We start from the raw sequence: 20,118 nt of genomic DNA on the forward strand, positions 1-20,118 counted from the left end.
CAAATACAAATCTCTGGGAGCTGCATCTTAAATGAGCCACCTAAGCGAGTTGGATACAGAATGCCAGAAATGATTCTAACAGTGGGGAAAATCAGGGGAGTGAAATCTACTTCAGAGCCATTCATGAACTGCAAACCCAGATCCCACCATTAGCAGGCGCAGGATTTGCCTCCCTGTAAGAGGGCATTACTGTCCTGAAAGTGCTTTTGCTTACAATTTCTTCCTAATGGTGCATGAACAGCTCATAATCGAATCCTATGCCCTTGAGAAGAATGGGAAAAGAGCAGACCCAGCAGTGTCTTTCGACCCTGGAAAGGGCTTTACAGGTGAAAATTACACTTGAAGTACGGATAAATTGGAAGCCCTTTTTCACATTACTGAACAATCATTTGCTTTTTGAAAAGATTCAAGGCAGGCTCCATTTTTAAGCACTATTTCCTCTTGTACATTTCAAAGAGGTCCCAGAACAGAAAATCCATTTAAGAGTGGTTTTCGGGAACACATCTCGTGCATAAAGCAAAAATACACCTGGCCAAACATCTTGTGTAAGTTAAAAGAAGGGGTGGGAGGCCTGCTGGTCTTATAATTTGGAAGCTATCCTTAATTTTCCCTGGTGAAATCAGTAATGCAAATATCGCACGACTTCCTCTCCCCGCTGAGCACATCGATAGGATCACAGCCTATCGTTTTCATAGCCCTGTGGGTCAGTGACATCTGGTGAAGATCCTTGAATGTGTTCCCTGTGTCCCAAACACTTGGATTTGGGAGAGAGTCGAGTCAATGAATGAGAATTTTTTTGCTGTGGTGATTTTGGCCCTCTCTCTCTGGGAAGCTACCAATGTCTCCTTCCTCTTCTAGTTTTTTCCTTACTGCCTTTGAGCAGCAAACGCCAAAATGTAACACAAGAAATATTTGTAGGTCTTTTATGTGGCGGGTCTTGTGGTTGGAGGCGGGCTTTGGCCGGAGGGCCCTAGGGCAGGGGCTGAGGTACGACACACAGCCATATGTAAGAGTTCATCACTACCCTCATAAACTCAATGTCTACAGGTGGGAGCACATGATAGAAAGAAGCCAAATAAGTAAGGGGAAGGAGAATCCTGGGGCCCTTTCTCTCTCTTCCAGGATTTATTAACAGGTACCCTGAGGTCTGGGAAAGGCAGTTAGGAAGAGAATGGTCATGGCCCACCCTCTGATACTCCATGTTCAACGGGCGGCAGAATAAAGCCTCGGGACTATATAATACTTTGACCCTTTCCCACAGAAGGAAAGTTAAACTCGGTGCTAGTACTCTTCACTAGGTTTCAGCTCTCCCGAAATCTACCATCGGGGCCAAGGGCCAACAAGGCCTGGCGATATCCTGGCAGGATTTTTCCCCCTAACTGGGAGGAAGTCCCCCAAGACATCGTATCCTCCAAAGGCGTGATGGTTCTTTGCAGTTACCTTGATGTCAGCACTAAAGTTGTTGATTTTTTGCCAGCCCGAGTTTTCCAAGTGAAAGTTTGCCCATCTGAGCAGAAGCTCTTCCGGAGACAATTTCATAAGCTCCTCCAAAGTCTCACCATCTCGAAGTAAGGCGGCCAAGGCTATAAGGAAAAAAAAAAAACAACCACCACCCCACAACCAATATATTATATGACAATGGTCATTACAAGTTTTTTTAATTTATTTATTATTATTTTTTGATTTTTGGTCATTACAAGTTCACTCGGTCTTTGGACACTGTGTTAGGTAACAGAGGTGCAATGACTGGTCTGACCTAGTTCCTCATTTTTAGGTACTGATAGTCTAATAAAAGATAATATATTAGTAGACAATTATATGATGATCCAGATAGACACTGTTATGAGAATATATAGCAAATACATCATTTATTTTATTAGTCTTCATGCTCCAAATGGCAATAAGGTACAGCTTTTAAAACATTTTGTTATGTCGTATGTTTACCTAAATTGTCCTTTTTTTTTTTTTTTTTTAAAGATTTTATTTATTTGAGAGACTGTGAGCGCGGTGGCGGGGGGAGCAGAGGGGGAGGGAGGCGCAGACTCTCCACAAAGCTCGCCTCGGGGCTCAATCCCACAACCCTGAGATCATGAACCTAAGCCAAAATCAAGAGTTGGACACTCAACAGACTGAGCCACCCAGGCACCCCAAACCACTATGGTATTTATATTTAAGTGTAATTATTTGACTCTCAAAGGGTTAAATCTGTTTTTAAAAATATTTTTATTTTTTAAAGTAATCTCTCCACCCAACGTGGGGTTCAAACTCACAACCCTGAGATCAAGTGTTGCACATGCCACCAACTGAGTCGGCCAGGTGCCCCGGGTTAAATCTAATTTTAAAGGGATATAATTTAACTTTACGTTTTCTACAGCACCTAACATGTAAAAGCTGCTGTTATTTTGTTGTTGAATTGAATGTATAGAAGAAGCCAAGGGTTTCTGGTAAATATTCCCTATAGGGAGTAGGTAGAAGCAGAGGGTGTCTGCATAGAGAACAGTCTAAATTTTGGCATTGTTTTAGGAGTAAGTTGTGTAGTCCTAATGCAAAAATTACCTCCCATGAAATAAAAGGAGGTTTAGCTTGAACAAGAAGACTGAAACTGCCTGATTTCTTTTTGTTTAAAGATTTTATTTATTTGAGAGAGAGAGAGAATGAGCGAGAGAGCACAGAGATAGAGGGGGAGGGAGAAGCAGACTCCCCGCTGAGCAGGGAGCCCGATGTGGGGCTCGATCCCAGGACCCCGAGATCATGACCTGAGCCAAAGGCAGACGCTTAACCGACTGAGTCACCCAGGCGCTCCATGAAACTGCCTGATTTCTGAAGAGGTCTAAGTAATACCTTTATCAGGCAAATTTCATCTTTCACAGACTCTGCTTCACGCCACGTCATTCTGACGCTGAGGGATTTAAGCCAGGGCAGGAGCAGCAGGTCACTTGTCCAAGACCCTCCTTTGGCTGCCCATCTCCACCGCGTCAAAGGCTAGGGAGGACTAAACAGCCTGATATCTATCTATGCACCTGAGACCTTGTCAAAGAAAAGTCATTTGATTTACTATGTAAGCCAATGTGATTTTATTTTGCTGTTCCCTTTGCCTTTCTGAACGGACTTCAACTTCTTTAACAAGACAAACACCACTGTGCAGAAGGCCAGCAACGAGAGTAATTGTCTTTGTTCAAATATAGGTACCTCTGAGTGGATTGAAAGAGCAAGTGTAACAGTCTCAAAAGTGCAAAAAAGTCTTTCATGGATCGATGTGCAAAATAAGACCGTCGACAGACATTCTGGGGCCTTGAAAAGACTGAGAACCCCAAATACATATTCCCCAGAAGTAACTAGGGTTGAGAGAGCGATTTCTGGAATAAAATAAGAATACCTGGAGTGGTGTTTAATGTTTTAAGCTTTGCAGGAAGAGGATCATGTAGTATTGCCCAGGACACATGACAATTATATTATGCGTGCTTATACATCCTACAAATCCATGGTGTGATGTGAAACCCCATGCTGTAAAAAGTTCAGGAAATACGTGACCATCAAGGGTGGGGTAGACTAGTTTGAAGAGGTCTCAGTCTGGGGGTGAAGATGGGGCGGCAGTTGTGCAGGCAGATCAGAAAAGAAAAGATACCCAGTCTGGGGACCTTGGGAATGTTCCTTAAACTCTGTGCTTTTGTGTCTTTATTATAAAATGAATTCTAAAGCACCAGGCAAATGTGAATTACTACTAAAGAAGAAAAGTTGTAATTAGACTGCTTTCCAGAACAACACTATAGCATTACCTTCTGTTAATTCTAGTTATCATCTAATCACCACAATTAAGTGAAAGCATGACAGTCTGTGTGACCAGGAAAAAATACCCAATAAACAGCTTTCAAAATAATGACTGTGTTCCATTACCTTCATTCCTGCTTAATTCAATGTCGGCGAACAAACCAATCTTAATGATCTGCCAAAGCAGTCCCAGAACCAGATGCGGTTTCCCAGCCCGCAAATCCTCTGCACCGATGTTCACAACGTGACACCCAATGGCGGAAGCAGAGTTCAGTGCCAAGTTTAAGTTTTCCTGCAAGACAGCCAATGTACACATTTGCTTCTTGACCTTTCCAGTTTTTAGGGAGTCTACTCCCTTTACTGAAAATCATGCTCAACGAGGAAATTAATTTCAGTCACATATGATCCACAGAAAACAAATTCCAGGCAACAAACTCCAGACTTTGGTGTTAAACAAATCTCAGCCTTATTATTGTTACTGTCTTTTCCAGAATTCCGTGGGAAGTTAACTTGGTATTTTTATTTGGTCTCTTTTGAAGTACACAGACGTTGTCACAAAAGGAAAAGGCTGAGTGACTAGAGTCAGGATATCCATGCGGGTTAAGGGTCGTATTTCTTTTTTTCTTCTTAAAGATTTTATTTTTAAGCAATCTCTACACCCGACGTGGGACTCAAATTTATAACCCCGAGATCAAGAGTTGCACCTTCTACCAACTGAGCCAGCTGGGTGCCCCAAGAGTCATTGTATTTCTATTTTTTTTTAGAGATTATTTATTTATTTGACAGAGAGAGAGACCAGCAGAGGGAAAGGAAGAAGCAGACTCCCCACTGAGCAGGGAGCCTGATGTGGGACTCGATCCCAGGACCCCGGGATCATGACCTGAGCTGAAGGCAGACGCTTAACCGACTGAGCCACTCAGGCGCCTGAGTCGTATTTCTAAAAATGCCTAAATGAGAGGTCTATTCCATGCACCTGAAAAAGTTCTAGAAGTTGAATTCTCCACATCCCAAGAGGTGCTCTTGCCCGAGGGAATTTTGCTATCTCAGAGTATAATACTCACTTGATGGAAAAGAAAAATGCTCCATTGCTTAAGCATGCTAATTAATTAAAAGCTTAAATATTTTTGCTTATTTCTGCATGCTTGAACACAGTGTGTAATGAGGAGAACACAGGGCTTTGGAGTTAGACCTGGATTTGAACTTCAGTTCTAATGTTAACCCTGGGCAAGCTCCGGAGCCTCTCTGAGTCCCAGCTCTCCTGTCAAATTTGGATAATAGTCCTAAACTCAAGAGTCATTATAGGAACTAAATGGGAAGATACGAAGGGCAGAACTGATGGTCTACAGAATAGACCCTCACAAGGCAGTTTCCCAGAAGAGGGCAGGGAGATCAATGCGTACCTGAATGATGAAGGGTGTCAGTTTCTTCTTGTTGATTGCTCTTTCATCAATTGTATCAGGAACTGAAAGGTTGATCATTTTACTAAAACATAAATTAAGCAAGGAATTGGTTTAAAGAGCCTGTAAATATTCACAAATGTTTTAAGGCACATGACATGTCTCTCATGTAATCCGAAAAAATCAGTGCAATATATGACTTTTATCATGTTGATAACAAAAAAACTATGCACATGGAAAAAAAAGACCAAAATGTTTACAGTAGGTAGGTATTTCTGAGTTGGGGATTGGGGCATACTTTCTCATTTTAATTTCTTTGTATATTCCCATCATTTTATAAGAATGAATAACTTGGATATTGAAAAAACCTTAGAGAATACATTTTATTTTTATTTTTTTAAAAGATTTTATTTATTTATTCATGAAAGAGAGAGAGAGAGAGGCAGAGGGAGAAGCAGGCTCCCAAGGAGCAGGGAGCCCGATGCGGGACTCGATCCCAGGACCCTGGGATCATGACCTGAGCCGAAGGCAGACACTTAAGCATCTGAGCCACCCAGGTGCCCACTGAATACATTTTAAAAACAGATAAAATCCGACACGGAAATTGTGTCTCTTGACTGTAAAATTCACAAATAAGAATGACCATTTATTCACAGGAGGTAAATCTGTTGAGCATGAGATTCTTTCAGTCACCGTATTTGTTGAGAGCCTAAATGATGAGCAGGCATGATATTTGGTGCTGCTAATCCAGTGGTGACAGAAAGGTTCTACTAATTAGACTAGAATCTGTGATTTCTTTGGACAAATCTCATTTCGTAAAATTTGGACTTAGACGCTAACATTTTAGGTGTTTATAATACTGCCCCAAAATATGTGATTCTGCACAGGGAAAACCATGCTTCTTCCCATGCCAGGTTTATTTATTTAAAGATTTTATTTATTTATTTGACAGAGAGACACAGCGAGAGAGGGAACACAAGCAGGAGGAGTGGGAGAGGGAGAAGCAGGCTTCCTGCCGAGCAGGGATCCCAATGCGGGTCTCGATCCCAGGACCCCAGGATCATGACCTGAGCGGAAGGCAGACCCTTAACGACTGAGCCACCCAGGCGCCCCCAGATTTATTTTTTAACATTTTATTGAGAGAGAGAGAGAGCACAAACAGGGGGAGGGGCAGAGGGAGAGGGAGAAGCAGACTTCCCACTAAGCAGGGAGCCTGATGCGACATGGGACTCGATCCCAGGACCCCGGGATCATGACCTGGGTTGAAGGCAGATGCTCAACCGACTAAGCCACCCAGGCGCCCCTGTGTCAGATTTGAATATCAAATCAATAGCATCATGTGATTATCTCTCTGTATTAAAACACATGGGGGAATTATTTCTTTAGTGCCTATACATGGACGAAACGGGCTATCTTATGCTTTTTAACGGGGATCATAGTAGATGCAGGTGAAATGCAAAGGGGTTTGAATATCCTGACTGCAGTTGGGTTGGTCTTACACAGCTCCTCAGTGGCAGAGGCTGAAGACAAACCCAGGCAGACTGATTGTGGAGCATGCTCTTAGCCCGTCAACGGACAACGTGTTGATCATCTTACATCCTTTCTGCCAAGATACTGTTGGCTCTGGCGCAGCAGCAGGGACAAACACATTTTTCAGAAATAAGTAATTGGAGAGTGAGAACTGAAGAGGAGGTTCTCTTTGTATTTTGAAGCTATGGTACTTTAAAAATAAGTAGACACTGACATACTTAAGTCCAACAAAGTTGTCATGTTCTGCTTGCTCAAGTGATGAGAAAAACTGGAAGCTGGTAGCTTCCTTATAAAGCAGTCCCCAGTCTAAATGAGTGAGTTTTAGATTTGTATCTTGGTGGTACTTTCTTGGACACACCCAGACGACTTTCAATTCTAACTGTTTCCCGAGCTGAAGCTGTCGAGCACCCAGAAACCAATATATCAGTTATGTGGAAGGCTGTTTCGGAAATCGGGACACAAAATCAACCAACATCTTACCAAAGCACAATTCCATCACCAACAGCTTTGAACAGGTCGTCGGTATTTGGGTTCATGGGTATAACATGTCTGCAGTCAGGATCATTTTCCAAAGCTTTGTTTATCCAGTTAACAAAAGCATATTTTTCTTCCTCTATAGTCATGTTGAATAACAAGAAATTAGTTCATGCTCTAGGTTGACTCTAAAGCCTAAAATAATTTGTACAGTAGTGCTGAAAGTTAATGTGTCACAAACATGGGGTTCTCCACTTTGGAAACTCAGATACTTGAATACAACATGGCTATTACGAAGTACAAAATTAACAACAAAAAAATAGAGAGCAGGGTTAACTGATCCTTAGAGAAGTTAGTTACCAAATTCTTTAAAAATTATTACTTATATTCCTGTAGAGTTCTACTATAATAAAGCCTATCATTGCTCATATTGTATAATATATCCTGCAAGCTAACAAAGCCATACAATAAATACTTACAATGCCGTTATGGCAAGTATTAGTCCCAGGTCTAAATACGCGCCACAATGGGCTTCTGCTGTATTCTCTATTAGGAACCAATGTTTTTCTAGTGCCCCTTCTTACCATCATAGCAGGCACCCTAATTAGGTCACTGCGTTAACCTACCACATGTGAAACTCGTACTATTACCTGAGTAAGAATGCTGCGTTCCTTCACTGGACAGCTCGGAAGTGCCTCCCAGAGCACAAATCCCTTCTTTCCTGTTGATTGCTTTGCGGAAGGTTTTGGCAATGTCACTGCTTTTTACCTCTTGGAAAATCTACAAATGAAAATACGTTGTTAATTCACCATTCGTTTTAAATCAGGCGCAACGTTTTAAATAAAGCCCTTCTATCTTCTTTAAGACTCTGCTCACCTACATTTTCCCACATGGGTGGTGAGTCTTAAAGTAGATGGAAAACTGGGCTTGAGTTTTTAAGATGCTAAGCAAATACTACAATGAAAATGAAGCCAGATAGTCAATTGCACACACTTGTCAAAAACGTTAAGTGCCACATGCATTGAATCCTCTTTAAGCCGAAAACTAGTGTGGTTCAAAGGCACAGGTAAATCTGCTAATTTTCTACCAACAAGTAAGGCTTTGTTCCCTGGAGAGAAAAGGCTGAAGGATCCCCCTTCTTTAACTACAGTTCTTAGTGCAGAGAAAGATGAAAATTTATGACTCAACAAAAAAAACCTTTTTTGGGGGTACAATAGTAAGAGTTTGTTCAATCAAAATTTACAGAATATTAAGATGAAAAAATGGGTTAAGTTGGCAGCAAAAAGACAACTCTGGAGAATAAACCAAAAAAGAGGCTTTTCAGTGACTGTCTTGTTTGAGTGTTTATGAAATCCGGCTTCTCGTCACAATGAAGGAACATGGCTAACAAAATGAACCTGTACATGCTAATTGTACAAGAGCAGGTGGTAACAAAGCAAATTTCATACCCTACCCAACTGCCTGACTGAATGGACATTCTAAAGGACTCTCTCTATTTTTTAAAGATTTATTTATTTATTTTAGAGAGAGCACCCAAGTTGGGGGGGGGCAGGGAGAGGGGTAGAAGGAGAGGGAGAGAGAATCCTCAAGTAGACTCCCCGCTGAACACAGAGCCTGAGGTGGGGCTGGATCCCAGGACCCTGAGATCATGACCTGAGCTGAAATCCAGAGTTGGAAGCCCAACTGACTGAGCCACCCAGGTGTCCCAGGACTATCTATATATTTTTAAATACTGGAACTCACCTAAGCCCAAACTTGTTTCTGATCTACCAGTGCACATGGCTAAAGTAGCCACCTCCAGTAAAATGAGAGCAAGATGTAGCATCTTCATAAAAATTTCTTTAAAAGGGGCACCTGGGTGGCTCAGTCAGTTAAGCGTCTGACTCTTGATTTCAGTTCAGGTCATGATCTCAGGGTTGAACCCTGTGTAGGGCTCCATGCTCAGCAGGGCGTCTGCTTGGGATTCTTTTTCCCTCTCCCTCTGCACCCCCCTCAACCCCACATGCGTGCACGTGTTCTCAAATAAATAAAATCTTTAAAAAAAAAGGTGTTTACCACACACAAATGGACTTACAGAAGGACATGTATGACTCTAATGGAAGAGTCGCTGAACAAACAGAAAAGGAGTCAAAGGCCTTTGGCATTACTGATAGGTACACACGCACACGCACACGCACACCTCAGGAGGTGCAGCCCATGTTTGAAGTTCACAGACCAGGGTGACAATATGTAGTTGTTATCTATGAGAACAGGCCCGAGGAGAAGTTTGAAATCCAGCCCCATGCGCCACTAACCAAGCCCTGTGTCCTGCACAAGATGGCGGCATCAGGCCAAAAGCAGGGAGGGCCTTTTTATATTTAGGTTTCCCAGGCGGGAACCTTTTTTGTCATTAATCTACTAATCCATTAATACAAATCAGAGAGAAAGACTTTCTGTAACTGGTGTAACAGTTGTTATAGGTGTTGTGGGTAGTCCTCTTGCAAAGTCAAGTTCTCCTCTTGCCTTTCCAAAATCCTGACTTTCCTTGGACTTACAGACCCAATTTTATTTAGGAAAATACGGAGTAGTTCAGTTCCACAAAATCAAGCTTACTCAATTTCCACAGCTGTGATTTTTCTGCTCCACCTGTAATTTCAGAGGTAGAATTTTAGAAGGGGTGTGCACGTGTGCGTGTGTGTCTATGTCTGTATATGTATATAGACACATGCACACGGGCTACTCTAAATATTGCACACAACCAACTAAATACTGAAATCATTTTTCCTCCTTTCTGGCCATTATACGGACTCTGTTAAGTATCCATAGTGTAGAGCTGACTACTCATGTGCTCTGGGCAATTTCTGAATGGCTGAAATTATTTTTATGTACACTGATTTTTTTAAGACCAACTTTAATTTCATTCAATTAACCTCAACTTCTGAGCCAAGATTATGCAACAAAAGGGTGACCAGCGAATGTAGCAGTCTTCACTGTGATGCATTTGGTCCCCGTAACTCCTCTTTGAGAACTATATATCTGCTCAGTAAAAACGCAATATTAACTATTCTACCTCATTCTGAACTCCCCTTCGTTTAGCTAGACATTGTCTAGTAAATTAAAATCTGAAATGTGTGCTTTCCCTCATGACTGACATATCATAAATCACTGGCATGACAAAAAAAAAAAAAAAAGCATCCAAAATGTTATTGCTTCGGAAATGACCTATGAAAAGTTATTTTATTTTTTTATGAGGACTATTTTTGCCTCAAGATCGTTTGCTTCTAGAAATTAGGTTGGTTTCCATGATCACAACCGCAGCTGAAAAATAAATGCAAATTTATATGCAGCATGGAAAAGAGGAATAATACAAATAATAAAAAAGAATGCTGTATAATATCCTAATGCAATTACTTACTTCACTGTATTTAATTAAGCTCATGCTTGGGAACGAAAGCAAAGTTGCAACCAAATCAGTTAATTTTTAATTGCCTTACAAAGGTTATATGACCTTCGTTTTTTAAATATTTTTAAATAAATGTTTTCAGCCATGCTCAAACTTTCAGGTTCATGGTATTTTCCTCTGTTCCTTAGATTAATTAAAAAAAAATTTAAAGGGATAATTGAGGATTTATGTATCTTCAATGGATTCACCCCAGGAGAATTTGCATTTTATTTTCTACGGTAGGGAAGAAATTGCTCCAGTGGATGATAAAGCTATTTGAGTAGAAGCCCTTGGCTTAACAAGACTTTCTGAAATCAGAGATAACACAAGGCCAACTACTGTGCTAAAGTCTTCTCAATGAATCTTTTCAAAGCTGCCCGTTGTGATACTAATGAGCTCATTGTTTCGTGCTGTTTTCCCTCAAGGCGGAAGGACTGGCTTTGTCATGCATGAACAGACTCCGGGCGACACTGCTCGTTTCTATACATCTTACGGACTATATGTGTATATATATATATATATATATATATATATGTTTCTTATTCCTTTTTAAAGTTTCGTCACCTTTTCTAGCTCCGTGCAGGACTAGTGGCCAGACGAAAGCAATCCAGAGGCATAATGACTTAGGAGGAAGGAAAGATTTCAGAAAGAATTGCAAAATATTGACTGGCTTCCAGGTTTGAGGCTTGCTTCCAAAGTAGTACGTTTGAATTTTTTTTTTTTTTTTTTGGAATCGGTTGTAGGCCCAAGCTTAGTAGTAATAGGAAAAGAACACTGCCTTTTTTTTTTTTTTAATCACTACCTCCAACAGCTAACATCTACATAGCATTTGCTATATGCCTGGCACTGTTCTAAGCGCTTTACTTATATGAAGTGATTTAATCTGATGAGATCAGTGCTATTAGCAAAAGTCCTAAAACAGGTCAACAACTGAGTGCCATTATGCAAGAGCAAATTTCTCACTGTGAAAACAAAAGAGTTTAATGCAGACATCTCTGCTGAAAGAAAGTGCCACGCCAGTCTTTTTTTAAAGATGCAGGGAAAAAAAACCCCACCATTACCTTGTAGGTATAAAAATCCAGTAATGTCGTTTTGAGATACTTAGAAGAAACAAAATCAGGGTATTAAATTTAACTTTAACATTTGAGGTTTACATATAATTTAGGCGCTCTCTCTCTCTTCTCCAAAATTAACATAAATTGATTTTGTCTGTAGGCTGCTTTGCAATTAACACCTCTTATGCAGCAATTTAAATTAAAAAAAAAAAACCCAAGATGCAAGAACATGTTTATTTCTACTTCCTTATGTTAATACCTGATAGGAATAACTTGCTTCCTTTTTCACAGATGATTAAAATCTACCCATATTTTGACAATTTTTAAGCTGTCTCATCGGTGACAGAGCAGACGGAAGTGGACAGACATTTGGCCAGACACCCATCTTTCGGTGCGGTCATGGTGCTATCATTCTGAAACTTCAGGCTGTTATTTTACCATCCTTCCTATTGCAAATTTCCTTATACTCTTTCATTTTTCAAATCAAGAACAAAAGCCTGGATTCCTGAAAAGAGTATAAACATATCAATCCCTTCCAATTAAAAAAAATGTACATTTTAACCTAAAATGTCCTCATTAATATTTTAAAAAAATTCCTAGTGATGCCAAAATTAGTATGCACATCATTTACTTTTTAAGAATATACTAAGGTAATCAAACCTGCTCTCTTAAAAGCCTCCGGACAGCTCTGAAGAATCTGCAACATTTCAAGATCTACAAAATTCCATCTTTCCCTAAGATCATTTTTCTCAAAGACACTTTCATAATTTTTTCCTTAATAATAGTGGCCACACTGCAAATCTTAATGATTTAGGTACGTTCTTTCTAGTAGATTAAGATTCTGGGCAGTAAATTATTTCAAAAATAACCAATCATAGTTAACTACTGCTCTAAGCTGCTTTAAATTCACAATTCAACATGCAGTTCCAAGGGGAGCACGTTTACATCAGAGGACATGCGAGCGCTCATACTGCAAGTCAATTGCAACTTACTATTGAACACAGAATTCAAAACAAAAGGCTTTGGCAATAACTGAAGACAGAAACAGTGGGGAGGAAATCAGTATTTCAAAAGAAGCCGGCAAGAACGCTACCATTCTAATTACGACACATGTCTACATTTTTAAAACACCAGCCCTCCCCGCCCCGCCAAATGCTCTCAGCTCTGTAGACATCATTATTTAGTCAATTTGCTTCTGGAGCTCTTAACAGTGTTCTAAAAGAGTTAATTCTAATGGGAGAGAACAAACCAGAATTTCACTGGCTATAGTGAGCCTCAGTTACCATGGAAAAAGAGGGTAAGAGTGCTGGGAAGTTTGTGATAAATACGAGGCAACTAATTACCTGTTTGCAACACAGTAAAAGGAATGCCTAATTAGATCTAGCCAAACTCAGCCTTAAATTAATAGATCAAACCAATACGATCTTGAGGGAAGAAGAGGGAGCCGCTATATCTCAAATACTCTTTGTCAATGGCTATGGACTGAAAATGGCGCCAGCCACCTTGCTCACTAGCAGCTAAGGCATCAGGCTTCAGTAAGGAGTGCCACACATACGCTCTCCAGGCACTGAGCATGGAACCAGGTGCTTGGAAGTAGAAGAATTAAGTCAGCCCCAAACCTTGAGGAGTATCTGATGATACTAGAGAGGAGGACGAAAATTTTAAATGCCTCCTCCAATGGGCTAAAAAGATATGCTTCTAACTTTTAATTATCAAAATTATCACCCTAGAGAAAACCGTCCGGTTAAATACTACTAAGGCGAGAGTCGCAAACATCTTTTTAATCAGAAAGTTCAACTCGGGAAGCTTCCAAGACTGTGAATCAGGGTGTAGCATTAACATCTAGGAGCACCCTATTCCCCAAGGGAGACACCAAGGGAGACGGAAAGAGCACTTCAGGATGGCACTTAGCACCTTGAAAAATGCCCTTTAGTGAAGCCCCAGAGTAAATGGTTCGCCTTTCACAGCGAGTAGTGTGTTTTAGCTTTGATTCGGTCAGTGTTCTTTTTCTCACTTCCTTTGCTAAGATACTCTAATGGCTAAAAGAACTAACACATTTGGTGGGATGAGAGAAATTTCATTAGCTGTAACATTACTAATATGATACATTTAGGAACTTCATAGGACTTATTACTATAAGATCCCGCTAGACAAAGGAACAGTCATGACTCCTACTAATGGGGGATTTTCACATACTTACATAAACAAATTCATCGAAGCTTATCTTCCCATCTTTATTCCTGTCACCATCCAGCATGAGTTTTTGAATAATTTCTCTCACTTTATACCCTGGTAATGGCATATTGGCTTCCTTGAAAAGCTCATGAAGTTCATAGTCACAGATGAATCCGTTGCTGTTGAGATCTTTGCACAAAGGGAGAGCAGGCAAAAAAAAAAAAAAAGGAAAAAATTTAGGAGAAATAAGTTAGCCTCTTAGAGTATTCTTATGATAAGAGCATTTTTCTTCATCTGAGACTCAGTTCCTAAGCTCGCCTGAATACAGTGCTTGCTCTTCTTAGTGTTTGGTATCTAAGGTTGTTTAAAAGGGAAACACAAATTTTAACTGAAGGAGCACGGTTTTACATCATGTTTCCTGTATTTTAAAAACAGTGTATAAGTAGCTTCACTTTAATATAGCATCCCTAATACTAACAAAGTAGAGTTGCCTAATAAATTATTTTTCAATCACGAAGCTGACAGGACTTTTAAGAAATAATTAATAGACTACGTACCAATAAAACACCGCCATGGTATAAAACAGTTTCTACTGTATCTATTTAGGAGTTTTAAGCCCCTCATTCTTCCATTAGTCTGGTAGAATATTTTATGAATTGATGCTGATTATATTACTAAGCACACCTGAAATTAAGCTACCATCTTCAGCGCCATTTTTTTCAAGAGCTAATGTAAATAAACATCACTCTAAGACAAATATAGAGTTCATAAAAATAAATGCAGTCCTGAGTAATGCAAATGTTTACCATGACTCTATAAATAACCTTTTTATTTTTGTGCTAGGGCAGTTCTAATGGAGGACGTAGTGCTGATTATGCTTAGTCTGAAACTTTTAAAATGGGGGGGGGAGGAAGTGATCAATGACCAAAAGTTAATTTACTGGGAAAGAGGGCTAACGTCCTGAGGGTTGTAATCTCTTGGGCATATTTTTTTAAGTAAAGAAAACTGGACTTTCACCAGCAATTTCAAATACCTACTGTTCAACAACGCTTTTTATTCTTTAGGTCCCCACTGAATTTCATACATAAATTTAATTATTACAATAAAAGGATACAATCTCAATAGAGAAATGACTCAAGATAACCACAGCACTGTTCAAGAAAATGTATTGTGAAATTAATCTATTTGATACGTTACTTTAAAACGATACTGGGTATTGTTCTTGAAATGGGGGATGCTGCCACCAACAAAAGAGAAGTCCCGCTGCCTGCGAGCTCACATTCTCCACGAGCTCACATTCTAATGTCAACTACTAAGCAAATAACATATAAGGTGAGGTAGGACTATAAAATATAATGTAATGAAATATAACATAAGTGCTGTGATGAAAAATAAAGCAGGGAAAGGGGTCAGACTGGGGGCTATTTTGCCCCCCAGGGAACCTTCAGAAATGTTAGGAGACATTTTTGGTTGCATGACTGGGGACCAGGGTGAGGGATGGTGTGAGGATGCTCCTGGCATCCAGTGCGTAGCGTTGCCAAATACCTTACAATGCATACGACCCCCTCCTGCGATACAGAATTACGCAGCTCAAAATGTCAGCGGTCAAGGATGGCCACTTTGACAAGGTTATATCTGAATGAAGACTTACGTGAGGTAAGGGAGCAAACTGTGTGGATATCTGGGGGGAAGAGATTTCAAGTAGAGGAAAGAGCAAATGCAAAGTTTGTGATATGGAAGAGTATCTGGTACGGGTTCAGAACAGCAAAGATCCAGTAGGACTTGAGCAGAGTAAACAAAGGAGAAAATGAGGGATGAGGCCAGGGAGCTGATCACGTATACTCTTACAGGTCATGGAAAGTACTTTGAATTTTTTTTTTTATTTTTTTATTTTTTTAGGATTCCCCTTATTTATGAGAGAGAGAGACAGAGGACAGAGAGAGCAAGAGTGGGGAGGAGAGAGGAAGCAGGCTCTCCACTGGGCAGGGAGACTGACCCTGGATCATGACCTGAGCCGAAGGCAGACGACTAACTGACTGAGTCACCCAGGGGCCCACCCCATGGATCTTATTCTCAGTGTGATCTAAGTGTAATTCATATTAGCCATTTTGTGTCAACTATTAAAATATTAAATATCCTATATGAAATCATTTCCCCAATATTTTGAGGGCTGATGAAATTCTATATTTAATTTTAATGAAGTATACTTCTAGAGTCAAACAAATACTCTTAAATGTAATTGGCACATTTAAATCTACTGATTAGAGTATCTATACTTCTAAAACATCATCCTTAAACTACTCCAAACTTCTGAAAATCACGACTATTTCCTTCGACAAAGAGCACTTAATTTCCCTAGGGCACATCTTTACTTTCTTTGCTTTGAATTAATAAAAGGCCATACATCAAACACTTTACTAGTTAAGTGTTTATATGTAGAAATCAATCCAGCAACAACATCTGCAATTGCTAAAAAGAACAAAGTGATCCACATGGTACTGTGGCAGGATTTTAGCAACTTTGATGAATGAAATTCTTGAGTTTAAATATACCTCCTCCCACGCATAAACCAATCTGTTTCTCCCGTTTTATTTTAAAAAGTTAAAATAGAGGGGCGCCTGTGTGGCTTAGTCGGTTAAGTGACTGACTCTTGATTTCAACTCAGGTCATGATCTCAGGGTTGTGAGATCGAGCCCCACACTGGACTTCATGCTGGGCGTGGAGTCTGCTTAAGATTCTTGCTCTTTCTTTCCCTCTCTCTCTCTCAAAAAAAAAAAGTTAAAATAGAGCTCATTACTAGGGTCTAAGTGTGGCATAGTGAAAGATACACAGCATAGTTGAAGGGATACAAGTGGGAGTAATGTGACATAGGATTTACATAAGTCGCCTCTCTAGGTCTTCATTTTCCCATCTGTAAAAGAAGTCCTTTGGATCAAATGATCTCCAAGTTCCCTTTTTGACTCAAACACACTCTGATTCTAAATTTGAGTAGCCAAGGCTTCACAAACCACACACACACACACACACACACACACTTTTAAAAAAATATTGGAGGTACAATCATAATAAATATTAAAAACAAATATATAGTAATACCATTCTGATCACTGCTATATCATATTATCTAAATATAACATCCCTTCATTTTTAGATCTTTTAGGAAAAGATAGCTTATTCCTGGCCACTGTCAAAACTTTGTCCACTTGGCAATTTCTGATAGAAAAATATTTTTAAGGGGTGCCTGGGCGGCTTAGTTGGTTGAGCTGCTGGCTCCTGATTTTGGCTCAGGTCATGATCTCAGGGTCCTGGGATCGGGCCCTGTGTCGGGCTCCACACTCAGCATGGAGTCTACTTGAGGATTCTCTCCCTCTCCCCCTGCCCCTCCTACTCATGCTCTGCCCCTCCCATTCATGCTCTCTCTCTCAAATTAATAAATAAATCTTTAAAAACTATGTTTAAATGTATTCTACTTTACCCTGACTTCTGAAATGATGTATCTGAGCATAATTTAATCTGTGATTGACTCCAGTTTTGACCTAGCATAGAACAGGGGCTTAAATTGTTCTTTTTGTATTCTTGGTGATATAACAGAAGCAGAAGGCAGAGATTTTTAAAATAAATATTGGAGAACAGTGAATTCAAACCTACATGAAACTGACCACGGCGCCCAGAGTCTAGTCCATTTGGCAGTTTATTAGCCTTAGGTAGAATAGAGGTGTAGGCAATGGGGAGAATTAGCATTTGCGTGAGCCCTCTGTGAAATAACCTCTGCTGGGCAGTAATTAGAAGACAGCTCACTGATGTGATTAAAAGATGCCAGGAAGTACCCATCCTAAAATATAACTAACATAAAATAACCACATGTGGGAACTCCATTTTGCAGTAAGAGTGGTAATAAACAGATGCTGTTGATAACTGACAGGACCATTTTAAAGGGGGTTGGAGGAGGAAGACTTGGTCAGTACACAGCAATCTTCCTTATTAGGCTGCAAAGCTCTTGACAAACTCTTCTGAATCTTTTCATCTCCACCCCAATACGTGGCCCAGTACCTTGCATATAACAAGCGATGGGGCAAAAAACAATTTTTGTAGGACCATTGATTCTCAGGTATTAACCAGGAAAAGAATTCTCTAATCTAACAAGCATTTTAAAAACAGAATTAAACAAACAATAAGGAAAAAAAATATAGAAATAGCACTAAAAGACCGAATGGCAATTCACCAGGAAACCATAACGACAGAAATAACCCTTAAATAACATTTAATCTCATTCCCTTTGTTCTAATCCTGTCCCCACCCGGCGGCCTTCAGATCTGTAATTTGGTTTTCTAAGTGAACACACCCACCGAGGAGTACCCAAGTAGACAACCAGTGATGGCTTGTTCTCCTGTTCTAAATGTAGAAACCTGCTTTGTCTGTATTAAGAAATACCGCGTGCACTTGTTTGGCGGAAGGCAACCTCCAGAGCAAGCGTAGTACCTACTCTGTGGCAGGCACTGAGCTAGATACCAAAGATACAGAAATTAATCGGAGGGACTCTCTCTGGCTTTTACTTGAAACTGTGGCTTTAAAATCCTTGTGAAAATAGGAGTCACTTGGAATACCTAGCTATCCTATACCTCTCTCCCGAGAGGGGAAAAGAAGCATTGAACATATGCATCTAGTTTTACATATTTTCAAAGTTTTACCTACTCTGCTATTTTACCATATTTTATCAGCAGATCGAGCTCGTACTACCTCCCATAATCAAAGACATTTTAGTGTCAGTACTAGTAAATTATAGCCAGCCTTTCTTAGAACTCCTAAATCATATCTTTTTGAAGACAACAATTTCAATTTCAATAAAAAGGCAGAGGGAGCCTAAAAAGGCAGCTTGCAATTAATTTTACAAAATCTCCCAGCTGGAAAAGTACTTGAAAGACAAAATAGGGTGCAATTATTTTTAAAGAGTTTTATGCTAATTTTATTTCCAATCCCCCCCTGCCCCGCCAACACACACACACACACACACACACACACAAACACACACACTCACACACACACACACAATTATCAAAGATCTAATACGCTGTGCTTTGGAAAGCCAGAAAATGAGATAGCACAATGGCATTTTAGAAAGCTTCCATCTTATCGGTGACATTATCAACCAGAAGCCCAAAACGAGGTTTGGCGCTGATCTTTTTCTATTCAGAGTTTTGACACAAACATGAAAATTTAATAATAAACTGACCCAAAAAACACAGACCTAGATTGAAAATAGTTTTAACGACTGGAAACTAACATCACAACGTCCTGGCATAATGGCAGCCCTCTATTTTCTCATTAAAGCTGCCAATATTCTGGAAGCCCTTTCTGGCTCATTTGCCACATCTTCATTAACTACACATCGGCATGGGGTCGAACAGGTTCTGCATTTTGAAGACTCCTATTTTCAACCGCCTGATAAGGTAGATACTATCATATAGCCTGGATTATCTAGAATATTCTTAATGCTTCTGTGCAAGCAAGTCTCAACTTTGGGGTTCAGAAAATATGGTCAGTAGAGTCGACATTAACGAACGACAGGAAAAAAAGAAACTCCACACATCTCCCCACTGAACAAAGTTCCTGCAGAAAGTAAACAGCTGAATATTCAGTCCATTGACCAAGTGTTCTTCTTTTTAAAGAAAAATCATGACACTTAAAAAAAAAATCACTAACAGGCTCCCAGTGCTGCACCCGAGAGGCCTTTCATACTGGCTGCTGAATTCATCAGAAAGGAACCAACTGTTTGTAACAACAGATTCTCTCTGTCTGTCGCTCTGTCTCTGTGTGTGTGTGTGTGTGTCTCTCTGATGACACATGTAGGTTCACATCTGCATTCTGTCTTAAAAGAAACCCCATTATGCTTTTGTACCAAGTATTATTTTAAATGCCAGTTAACTCTCTCAACACCCTCCCCCAAGTAACCTTAAAGTAAATAAACTCATTATACAGCCGTGTTCCTGCAGAAGTTTGAATCACACCAAGAATGCATATCCTTAAAAGGAAATGTTTTCCCTCCCCTTGCATCCTGTTATTTAAGCTATTTTAAGTACTTGTCTGGAGAAAGCTGAGCCAGAATTCAAGTGGTTTTGATTTTAGCTGTTTTACACTGCCCATGTCCAGGTGGTATGAGGCACAATCTATCACTTCAAATGCATCTTTTGGGGTGCTACTTTGTCTTTTAATCTGACAGTAAGAAAGACTGGGATTTCCTTTGACACCCAGGTTGTGTGTGTGTGTGTGTGTGTGTGTGTGTGTGTGTGTGTGTGTGTGT

At 40.0% G+C, this 20,118-nt stretch overlaps 1 protein-coding gene across 6 annotated transcripts in view; it reads right to left on the reverse strand.

Annotated features, from left to right (window-relative positions):
- The window catches only part of PLS3 (plastin 3), a 79,677-nt gene that overhangs the window by 11,307 nt on the left and 48,252 nt on the right, over positions 1–20,118 (reverse strand). For all 6 annotated transcript variants that reach the window (XM_025853721.2, XM_073885727.1, XM_073885729.1 and 3 more), the window contains 6 exons: positions 13,846–14,009; positions 7,820–7,949; positions 7,176–7,308; positions 5,169–5,250; positions 3,895–4,060; positions 1,441–1,583 (listed from right to left, as the gene is read on the reverse strand). In XM_025853721.2, the coding sequence (XP_025709506.1) occupies positions 1,441–1,583; positions 3,895–4,060; positions 5,169–5,250; positions 7,176–7,308; positions 7,820–7,949; positions 13,846–14,009 (818 nt within the window). The remainder of the gene's footprint in view (positions 1–1,440; positions 1,584–3,894; positions 4,061–5,168; positions 5,251–7,175; positions 7,309–7,819; positions 7,950–13,845; positions 14,010–20,118) is intronic.

Source organism: Callorhinus ursinus, unplaced genomic scaffold, assembly GCF_003265705.2.
Source record: "Callorhinus ursinus isolate GAN/ISIS: 27379988/994484 unplaced genomic scaffold, GSC_fseal_2.0 scaffold65, whole genome shotgun sequence".
Classification (NCBI taxonomy): Eukaryota; Metazoa; Chordata; class Mammalia; order Carnivora; family Otariidae; genus Callorhinus; species Callorhinus ursinus.